This window comes from Poecilia reticulata, linkage group LG14, assembly GCF_000633615.1.
Source record: "Poecilia reticulata strain Guanapo linkage group LG14, Guppy_female_1.0+MT, whole genome shotgun sequence".
NCBI lineage: Eukaryota > Metazoa > Chordata > Actinopteri > Cyprinodontiformes > Poeciliidae > Poecilia > Poecilia reticulata.
The window spans coordinates 22,560,945-22,572,508 of record NC_024344.1 but is presented as its reverse complement, the minus strand read 5'-3'; the positions used below and the strand labels follow the sequence as shown (position 1 = coordinate 22,572,508).

At 39.0% G+C, this 11,564-nt stretch overlaps 1 protein-coding gene across 1 annotated transcript; it reads right to left on the bottom strand.

Moving 5' to 3' along the window:
- Positions 1–317: 317 nt before the first annotated feature.
- LOC103476253 (cerebellin-1-like) lies at positions 318–1,492 on the bottom strand. Its single transcript, XM_008428459.1, has 3 exons — positions 1,314–1,492; positions 1,070–1,210; positions 318–698 (listed from the first exon to the last, which is right to left on the bottom strand). Exons 1-3 carry the CDS (start codon positions 1,441–1,443, stop codon positions 424–426), a joined length of 546 nt encoding a protein of 181 aa, XP_008426681.1. The 5' UTR covers positions 1,444–1,492; the 3' UTR covers positions 318–423.
- Positions 1,493–11,564: the final 10,072 nt, after the last annotated feature.

Here is an 11,564-nt window from a genome sequence, read left to right as displayed (position 1 = left end):
AAACTTTGATTTTATTTAAAAAAATTAAAGTAATACAATAAGCAATAGAAAGTGAAGAAATGCATTTTTTTGTTACAATTTTTTTTTTTACAAAACATTTATTCCCACCTAAAATTAATAGATTCAAACACAAGTTTATATTAGTTGCACATAATTACACCACTGCAACTCAGACATTCAACTAGCTGACAGTGAGAGAGTGAGAGTGAATACAAAAGATCCAAAGAGTCAGAAAAAAAGATTGAAGCTTATAAGTCTAGTATAAATGCCATATAATTGGCAGCAACTATTAAGTGTAGAAAAAAATACAGCAAATCTTGATAGAGTGTTATGTTTTTATTTTGTTATGTTTATAGTTTTCAACTCAGTTACACAAAACATTCAAAAGATGACATCATGCGTTTTGGTGTTCAGGGGTTTCCCTCAAAGAGGGAAGACAAGGAAGCCGCTGAAGGTGCTGAGCCGGCTTTGATCTGCAATGGTCAGGTCGTTCTCCCAGATCTGGACGTAGACCCGGTTCCCCTCCTCCAGCTCCAGTGCCACTCCGTTGGAAGCGCTGGCTTGTGTCCCTGCTTTGTGGTAGATTGCGACAATGTTCTCACCGTTTTTCTTCAGTCCTGCGTTCAGCTTCCCTGTCCTGCCGACTACTCCGGTGAACCGGAAGTAGTAGAGTCCTTTCACTGGGGCTGTGAAAATTCCTGCAGGAAGATAGGAACAAAGAGCGAGGTCCAAACATCTCATCAGTGTTAGAGACAGAGATGCCGACACTTGGAGACAAGACTTTCATGCTGTAAAGCAATAGTGAAATCGACTGCGCCACCTTGCAGCCCTCCCTTTGACATTAGCAGAACAAATTAAAACGCGTCGAGTGACCTCTATGACTTCATTATCAACCTTTCCACTGAATAGTTTATTAAGTTAAAGCATGGATGGAGAATCTAGTTTAACACCACAATGTACAATGACCAGCAACTTCCAAACTCTCATTGTTGTCCAATTTTAACATTTTTAATTGCAGACCAATGCAATACAAGGTAAAATCATCATTAGTAGTAATAGTTGAAGGTACCTGTCTCTGGATTGTACGCATTGCCAATGTTCGTTATCACTTTCTTGAACTCCAGTGTGTGATAACGATCAAAAGGCCCCACGGAGGTCCAAGTCTGCGACTCGATGAGTGCAGCAGAGAACGCCACTTGAGAGCTGTTGGCTTTGGAAGCACAGATAATTTCCATTAATGACCAGAAGATTGAAGCTTGTACTCACTACAACATTAATATGACTGAAAGAGATGAGGAATTCAGCTAACTAACCTCTGTCTTCATTCTCCCTCTCAAGTTTCTCCAGTCTGGCCATGACCTGCTGGAGCTGGCTTTCTATGGTTTCCTGGGATCCAACCAGACCACAGACCAGCAATGTCCCAAAAAAAAAGAAGGACTTCATCTTTGCTTTAGGCAAACTTCACCTGCTGCAGTACAAGCAATACTGTCCTGAACTTGTGAAGGATTTACCTATTTATACAGATATGTGTCTGATCTTTGGCCTGTGCAAGGATTTCAAAATCAAAGTCAAACAACGAGCGGCTTATTTAGCCATTTTGGAGGATGGAGTCCAATGTGCAATTCTAAGAACTTTCATGTGAGACAGGTCTGAAACTACATGCACCGCTAACCAAACAGCTAGTGTTAAAGTATCTCAAGGTTTTGCTCAAGCATGTCAGAAGACTGCAAGTTTGTTCAGTGTATAGACAAATATTCATGTAAATTTATATTTTGTTGATCTACTACTCTACAATTTGCATTAGTTGCTGTTATCTAACTTTACTGTTTGTTTTATCTCAGACATTGATCTCTGCAGGAGGGAGAAAGTGATGAAAGTGGACAATTTGTCTATGCACTCAAATAAAAAAAGAGAGATGACATGTACAAGTTTACATACACAGAATAAAAATATACATTCATATTTTTCTTAGTTTGAAGCTAAATTAGACCTTACTTATTTAGTTTTTGATCAAGTTTATCTTAAACTGTAAATGAATGAAAGAAATTCAGTGATAGATTAATTTAAGAATGGATGTAACCAATTAGAAGGGCAGCGTTGTGCTAATGAAGGATGCTCACTGAAACGTTAAGCTAACAGTATTCATCTTACATGCAAACTCTCCAGATCTGTCCTGTGTTCAAATCTCACATGTATATGCTTAACCTTGCAGCGACCCGGTATTAAACACTTTGTTTTCAGATAAAACTGAAAAAGGTCCTCTGACGTTCATGCATCATGCTTTGAAACATGATGGTTTTTCAGCAGCAGAACTGGGAACCATGTTGTAATCACAGCTGATCAAAATGTTGTTGCATATTTGTGTGTATTTACATATTCCAAGAAGCAGGCTTGATATGCAGGTAAAGAGTTTGTGGAGGATTTGTTCTGTTTCGCCTGTGGTACCCAGATATGTCCCATCAGCTGGTATTAAAACATTAACAGATATTGATCCACACTGCCAGTAAAGCTCAACAAACTCCTGGTTGTTTGTCTTCTTGTGATAATTTGATCAGCATACAAACAGAACTGTGACATTTACAACCTTTTGTGTAATATGAAATATTCACCTTTCAGTACTGATGCACAAGCCCTTTAAAATTACTTCAAAACACGCTGATGAATATTTATCATAAAATAAAACTTTTAAGGGAGGTTTTTATTAACTGGTCATGTTTGGGAAGTCAGGAAAAATGTCTATGGAGATCAAACTGGTCAATTCCCTGCCCAGGACTACAGAGTCTGAAACCTGTCAGCCTGTAAAGCACCTAAAGCAACGACTAACTGCTTACAACTGAAAGGTGGACATAAAAATGTGACAATTGTGACTGCAATTAGGTAAGTGTTGTATGTGAATCCACTCACCCTCCTCCTTTAATGACTGTGTCACCAGGAACTTTGCAGTAGCTGCATAGCAGTTTTCAGGGCTTAGCTGCCCAAAGTAGTGAATAATATTTCAATTTAATAGATTTTTTCAACATATTCAACTGAGTCAAAATCAATATAAACTGGGCTGTTTCCATATTTTCAAGTTGGCACACAGTTTTTCTCAGTAACCAGTAGAAATATTGATCCTCAGCCCATTTCTCTTGTAACAGCTCACCTGAACAATAATGGCTGAGAGTCTAGTTTATTTGTATAGCACATATCACCAACAGATCAGTTCAAAGTACTTTACGTCATAAAAACCTGATACAGTAAATATATTTTACTGTACCAGCAATAAACATTTTCCATTTTGTCAAATGGTTTCATTAAAATCACCAAGCAAATACACATCTAAAATATTGATTCATTTTCCAGCTATTATGAGCCAAAGGCAACAGGTGGGTTTTGGCCTCGATTTAAAGGAACTCATTGTTTCGGCTCTTTTACAGTTTTCTGAAAGTTTGTTTCAGATTAGTGGAGCATAGAATCTGAATGCTGCTTCTCCGTGTTTGGTTCTGGTGACGCAGAACAGAACCAGAACCAGAACCAGAACCAGGAAACCTAAGAGGTCTGGAAGGTTGAATCCATTCCCGGTAGTTCAGGGATTTCTAGTCACCAAAACTGACCTGAGTAGACTATCAGGCAGGCTGAATAGTTTTTAAAACTACGGTAGTAATAATTCTTCACAAACCTTTGCTGAATGACTCACTGTAGTAATGCTGCAATACAACTGCTACAAAAATTCTTCTGATAAGACAAATGTTATTCTTGTTTCTCTCCATTATGTTTGTCTTTTGTTTAATAATTCCTTTTTGCAGCAAACTCCTTTCCTTTTCACTCTTTGTTTTCTGTGGTTATCATCTTTCTCACAGTTTCAGACAAATCCTGTGAGCATGTCCCTCGGTATGCAATAAGCTGTGGCCGACTGCAGCTTTTAGTGGCGTCTTTGAAACAAGAGCAATAATGTTTCTACTGCATGGCCCATTTTCTTCGGCCTTATAGGATGCTATAATGCTCATCTTGTCACAGCATCTCTCAGGACAAGGAATACATTAACGGAGCGGATTATATATTAGATGATCTTGGACAAGTGCCTTACAGGATGGAAATAATGAAGTGCATGAGGGATTTAGTTTTTTCGACTTTCTTGGGCCCTCTAAGGCACTAAAAGAAGGAGGGATTTATCATTTATTCTGCTGATATGATTTATAATTTTCAAATGAAGATAAAGTCCATCAGGACAGTCGAGAACCTTCCTTTTCAGTAGAGTAGTGCAATTCCATCTTTCCAAGGCTTCAAGAAATATTGCAGTTAGGTTTTTATAAGTTCCTGTGGAACAGGAAAGAACAGGCAGAATTTTAAGAACAGGTAGAATTTTACATGCAGTAGAGGTAAGAGTTATATTATTTGAAAAATCATTGGGAATGTTCATGGTGGAGTGTGGTAAAATAGCCAAACAGATTTTGACATATGGATGTTCAATGTTGTGAGTCTGATAAGGGATTTGAGGAGTCCTCAAAATGATTTGAAATAAGCAATTCCAAGCTGTGGCAAATGATCGAATATTCAAAGTTGAGGACCTTCAACAAAACTGCCAACATGACCAGGTCTTGCAGTGAAAGCAGACTTTAGGATGCTAAAATAAAACTCCATAAATGCTACAATGTAAGTTACGGACCTAAGGGAGCAGTGACATACGAAGCTTTTCAAAAGTGAGGCTTGAGAAACTTCTAAATATTACATAAAATGCAAACAAAACATATTTGTATGCTTTACCCCAAAATCTTAATTAACAAAATTCAAATGTGATATTATCATGTTCATCTGGGGTTTTCCCTGGGCAAGTGCCATGTTTTGCAATTTCTTCCAGTTAATGCAGTATTTTGATTTGCTGGTTGTGGCCACTTCTTTTTCATCCAAGTAATTCTCTGATTGGATGAAAACGATCTGGCTGTAATTGTGACCAGCCAAAATCAAACCAAGAACAAACTACAGATTCTGAAAGCATGAATACTAAACTTTCTAATGATGTTAAACACATAGAAATCAGAAAAAAAAAAACAAAAAAAAAAAAACATCAAGATGTGGCCGTTTGATTGCTGGAACTCTGCAAAACAAGATTAGGAAGAAAACAAATATCAAAGTTTCAAAAGAATTATCTCCAAATCTGATCAGCTGCCTGGGGATGTTCACAAAAGCTGTTCATTTACATTATTTGCAATAATTCCACATTCTGCTTTGACTGTCAACAGGTATGACTAGGAAGGTGTGCAATAGAAATATATATTTAGAAGTTTTCATCTCTTGTTCCATTTTCCAGTTAGCGTTTGTGCTTATTGAGTTTCTCGGCTGGCTGGAGAATGCCTTGGTGTACATCTACTAGATGCAGTCAGTCAGTGTGGAATGCATTACAATATTTACGTCTGGTACAGCATTTACCCTGTCAGCAAAATGTATCTGTTATCTGGGCCAAATATAGTGAGAACCAGTGGCCCAGTGAACAAACCTGGGCCTTTTTCTTTTACCAACAGGGTGTTGTGATGACGATGTTAAGTAGCAAAGTGTTTCTTTCAAACTTTCATCTTTTTGGCTGAAATCAATAACAAGTGTATAAATGGCCATTCAAAGTTGGTATGTTAATCAGCTGTGAGTTTCCCACACATCCCAAAGCAGGTCAGATTTACTCTGTAAACCAGCTGAATTCAAACACAAAAGTTATCATTCACATACCTCCTAAACTGCTCTCTGTAACATGGAGTGGCTTCTTCATTACTTCAGCTAATATGTTTTGTTGAAAAAAAAAGAAATGTAATTATTTTCTCAGAAATCGGTAATTTAGATTTTTCTCACGACATTTCACAAAGTGTGGTTTATTTACATACACTTGGATGAGTTGTGAATTGAGCAGACCAGGCAGAGCAAGAGTTCAGAGTTGACAGCGTCCCACAACATGTACTGAGAGAGAGAGAGTAGAATTTAAATGTACACAACACAAATTAGTGTTTTTTTCCCCACATGTCCTCTCATATCAATCTCACTGTGCATTTAGGTTGGTGGCATTAAAATAATGCCATAATAGTGCAGAAAATGTGATTGTCTTTAAACACTAGGAAAAGATGAAACATCCACATCCCTTATGGGCATGTTGTTATGAAAGGACATGTCTGTACAGATCAGAAATGAGAAGACATAATTATACTTGTATCATAGGTGTCAGAGGAGGAGAGCATTGCTTTCTAAAAAAAACCATGAACACCTGACTAAGGTTAGCCAGAGAGAACAAACACAATGACCAAGACTTCTGCAGTAATGTTTTTTGGCAGCTCAGTCCAATATTACTTTGAATATATATATTATATAACTATAGCATTCCAGAAAAATCACTTCATAACTTCTGTGAAGCAGAAAGCTAGTTTGAGGACGCTTTGCTCCAGGAGGACTATAGAATCAACCACATATTACAACTGTAAATAAGTAGCTTTAGTGTTTCACCTCCAAGCTAAAAATATTCTCTAAACACAATCAGCTAAGGTTCTGTTTCAAGGAAACACATCCTGGTTAGAACTGGGACTTTTGCACTGCAGTCATGTTGGCAAATAAAAGTCAGCGCTTAACCCATACCACTGAGACACAGCAAGATTACCTGCTCTGGATTTTCAAGCAAAACCCCCTCAGTAGCATTTGGGGCTGCAATTATGTGAAGAGAGCTTCAAAGTCTCCGTAGCCGCAGTGTGTTATGGATGTCTATTTTCTTTAGATTGTGAAATGTGTGTCTCTGGGATGCTGGCAGCCAGGTGACACCTCTGACTCCCAAACTTTATTATCTTGGCCTCTGGTCAGTGAAGGATGATATGAGCTCAGTCAGGTAAGGAATAAGCCACCCAGCAAGTCTCAGTCCAAAACAAACAGGCTGCACAGTTCATGAATTTCTAAAAGTACAAGAAAAGAAAATGGGAAGATCACAGAACATTATTCTTTAATAAGGACCTAACTGTAGTTTTCACACTTTATTAAATATTACTGTTCTGATGAAAGAAAACTCACCTGTTGTGTTTGTTTGTATCACACAGATTGTCGTCTGTTACAGCAGACGTAGGAACTGTGCGCTGAGCAAACTTCTTTTCTTTTATTCATCAGGGTGCCTTTGTTCTTTTATGATAAAAAAAAGGTCTGATGTGTAGGTGCCAGAGAGCAAGATCCCACAACATGAAAGACTTGAAGAGAACGAAAATAAAAAAGAAGGCAAAACCTTTACTTTAGTCACACATTTGACAGGAGCAAAGAGAGCAGCCTGCAAGGTCACCTTCAGAAGAATACTTCAAAAATCTTAAGACGGAAAAATGCATAAGCTCTATGAGGTCTGGGGAGCTGAAACACCACATCTTATCTGCCTGTACAGTCACCTGCCAAAGGAAAGCCAAAGGAAATATAAGCATATTCTTAGCTAAAATATGTGACTAACTTGTAACAATGTATTTTATTGGCATTTCGTTTGGTCAAATATCAGCATAAAGTGCTGCATGATTGGAAAGTGGAAGGAATATGATTCATGGCTTTTAGCATGCTTTGCATAAAACACCTAAAAGAAACAAAACCAGCAAACATGAGAAAAACCTGGCGGCACGTTCCTTCTAAAATGCAGTGTAACATATTGCCTTTAGAAAGTGCATTGGAAATGGACATAGACAGAGTGTGCTGATATTTTTTAAAATCTTAAACCTTTTGTTAAACATGCAAAATTTACATTTTGCACTTATTTGTAGACATTCACATAGTTTTATCATCAATAAATCAGTTTTACTCAGGTTTAAGTGCCATATTAATATTACACATCACAACCCACAACTGAGTATGTGTCCTAAGACAAAATGGAGGCATTTGCATTTAACTTACCAAGTTAAATTCAATATATATGTTTAGAAAGTTGAATTATGTCACAATTGGCTCCAAATGCCAGCCAACCAGCTAGCATAAGCTACAAACACCTGCATGCTGCAGACAAACAAACAAACAAACAAACAAACAATAAACAAAACATTTTATTCATAACTCACCAATTCCATTGAAACTTCATGGCTCCAAGCTCAGTGGTTTAGTGGAGATGTAAATCATATTTGTATTGTGAGCCTTAAAGTGCATACAGAACAAAATGGATGAAACAGGAAGTTGTTTGGAGGTACAGGCCTCCAGCAACTTTGTCTCCAGCTCTCCCTCTCACACCTGACTGGAAAAAGCTGGAGCAGGCCTGTAGTGATGCCTCAGACAATGTGATTGGCTGAATGCATCATGTTATTGTGATTGTCATATGAAGCATGACGGCAATCCAGAGCAGTAACGCATACTGAAGGGCAGGTTTTACCCGGGGTTACACTTGGTAAGGAGATCCTGACTCAGACAAATAGTCAAGAAACTCATGGTAGCTCTGGAGGAGCTACAGAAATGCACACCGAGTGGGAAAATATCTAGACAGAAAAAACTAGCTACACACCCCATAAACCTGAAAAGGTTGGAGAAGAAAGCTTAAGACTTTGCATGCAAGTATTGATCAGCAATAACTCAGACTGAAATCTATTTGGCTTTTTTATTTCCTAATAATCATGTGGCGCACTGATTTTGTAATTTTGACTGACATCAGCCATTGTTGTTTAGTTATGGTTTGCTAAACCAATTAGATTGCTTTTTTTACATTTCTGGATCTACTCAGGGAATTTTACACGTAGAAGACCCATTAGGCTCACATTTGCAAACAGACAGTTTGGATACGGAGAGTTCAGTCTACAAAAGTAAATAAATCAAATCTGTGCAGCCAGTTCACAAGACGTTCAGTGGTGCTGGACTTTCAGAGGCTTCTTGCTCTTGTCTGAAATTTAACAAACATATGAGAGAGTGGTATTGATCTTGTCATCCAGCAAGTCAAAAGAAAGTGCATTCGTCCTTTCACTTTAATTTAGAGACTAATAATAAAACAGTGAACAACAAATCAAACTGCATCGAGCAGAAACTTTTATAAGGCAGCAGAAATGTAAAGTGCAGGTAGTAAAGAGCACTCAGCCTGTTTCAGTGGGAGAAATCACTCTGCTTCATGCAAAAACACAAAAATGGCCAAACTTGAAATGTCCTGTAAGGCTTCCTTTAAAGGGGATGTGACATCCTGTGCTGCATGTGTGGCTCATATGTAATTAAAGGTGAAAAAAGCCCCTCTTTCACTTATTGACTTTCATGGCGGCTGTGCTCAGATCGACTGAGTGAGGTGTTGCTGTCATGCTGTGGTCTTTGTGTGAGTGCTGTAGCGGGGCTAGCTGAGAGCAGAATGGATCTCTGGGGAGGGGAGGTTCACATTGATCCCCTTAAAGCCTGAACTGCAGCACTGTGTCGGAATGACAACAACATTCATCATCTCACCGGTCATTTGTAACGACAAAGCAAGAGTACAGTGCAGCGTGGCAGGGAGGTGCCGGAGCAAGTTGTGTCGAGAGAAATTTGCTTGGAAAGGAGTGGAGAATCTGGATAAGACTATAGAAGTGATGAGTTTCGTAGCATAAAAAGCTTCAATTAACCAATTAGTTCTGAACTTTTCATCTACCTTGACCTATATTGTAGTGCACTAAGCAGTTTATTCAAGAAATCGTCACCTTCTTAAAATAATTGCCTAAGTCATTTTTTTGCAATTTTTCAGGAAACACAAAAAACTGAACCATTTGTTGAATAAATGATATTTACAAACAATTTTAATAAAAAAAGTTGTAACAACAGATGTCTTTTGACATACAAACAGCAAGGTCAGTCAAACATGGAACATGACAGAATTAAATGACTTAGGCACATTTTTGAACATGCCTTTGTGACCTAGGCAATTTTACAGCACAAACTAACAAAACATAATGCTGAGGAGGCATGTGCATTTTTTCCACTTCTCCTTCCAGCTCTTCTTTGCTGGGTTCTTGTCTGATGCCTATTAGTGTGGCAAATTKTCAAAGAAGTGATGACACTCGACAGGCATGATGGGTTTCATTGACTGGAGGTCCTGGAACTTTCTCTCTTTGATTGGCMGAGCACATGGAAACAAACTTATCCATGCCATTGGCCCATTTGGCACCTGCACTCTTTGTGGCAGTTCTTCCCACACAGAGTCTTCTGAAAAGGACAGCTTGAAATGGACCTTGCCTTGAAATGAACCCTTCTTTGCTAAACTGAAGACCCCGCAAGTCATGCACAGTCGGGTCTCCAACTTTTTTGCCTGGTCTGATGCTGAAGAAGTAAGATCCATTCAGCTTCAGGAACTCATCGTGCTTGAGCACTTTCACATAGTAAGGTGATGGCCTGATTCTTGCAGTCTGGAGTACAACGACATAGTCTCTTGGGGTGAAGATATCTGCAACTATTTTTTGTTCAATAGTACTATGCGTACTGTCACACTCCATTTGTGTATGACCTGCAAGAAGGTATTTCTGGGTTATTAGCGCCCCATATTTCCTTGCAAGCTCAGAGTATGCATTTGCTACACATGTATTGCGATTCTGATAACCGCAACCGTCGCTCCACACTATGATCTCCTTGAGGTCTGGATGGCCTTTGATCACACCTTCAAAACGATGATACTGAAGATGTGCAAATACCTCGCTACAGAGGTCMCCTTCTGATTCGTCCCAAACATAGCAGTAGCCTTCCTTTGATCTCAAGCTGAAAAGGGGTAAAGTTGTGGACCTGCAGTTTTGTTTTGTAATACAGGCTGCTGGCTTGGGTTTTTGGACACAGTAGCACAGCTTGCAAGTCCATTGTCCAAACGGACTTCTCTTCATCAGGAGAATCCTTGCCCCTAGATTTCTCTTGCCTCGCTTCATCCTTCTTGGTGACATGAGCGTCGTATGCAGCCTTACTGATATTTCCATGTTTGAATGAAACACAAACATCATACTGATCTTTTCTTGGAATAAATACGGAGTAGTTCTCCTCATGGAGCACAGCTGTGAAATATTGGATTCCAACAGCTCTCACTCCAGCAGTTACAGCTGCCTGTCCATATTCACAATGTAGTTGGGAGATGGTTGTGCCTTGGTAAAGGAACCTCTTGTCTTTGTAGGTAGCTGTGCTTCTGCAGTAGTGTGAGTCAACACTGGGCAGGTCCCTCAACCAGTTCGTAAGGAAATCCTTGACATCAATTTCAACCTTTGTATGCCTGCCACTTTTGGGTCCAGATTTTGATGGCACTTCTGCTTGTTTTTCAGGGTTGATAGGGTCATCCAGCCATTTTGTAATGGTTCTTTCAGGGAGACCAATTGTAGAAGAAAAAAGTGCCTTGCACACTTTAACACTTGTTCCATCATCAAGCTTCAGTTGGTAGGTAAATGATGAATTGCGTTGGGATCTCTCAGTAACTATTTTTTGCTTTATGCTAGTCTTTGTGACCAAAGTGGTGACATATAACCGACGTTCTTCCCAGGTGTTCATTGCCCAAATCTTGTCAAATACCCACTGCCGCTGCTCTTCTGTAAGGACTGGGCAGTCTCCAGTTGAGACTCGCTGACAGAACTTGGAGTTGCAGGGAGGATCCATAGTCTTTGCACTTATTTCTTTGCCACTTTTGCTCTTGTATGACA

What these genes read in the sequence shown, in the direction of transcription:
- LOC103476253 (XM_008428459.1), bottom strand. Translation starts at nt 1,443, where the DNA reads ATGAAGTCCTTCTTTTTTTTTGGGACATTGCTGGTCTGTGGTCTGGTT. An exon ending in GAGGGAGAATGAAGACAGAG is followed by an intron (nt 1,211 to 1,313) that starts GTTAGTTAGCTG and finishes GTGCTTCCAAAG; the next exon opens with CCAACAGCTCTCAAGTGGCG. An exon ending in TGCGTACAATCCAGAGACAG is followed by an intron (nt 699 to 1,069) that starts GTACCTTCAACT and finishes ATCTTCCTGCAG; the next exon opens with GAATTTTCACAGCCCCAGTG.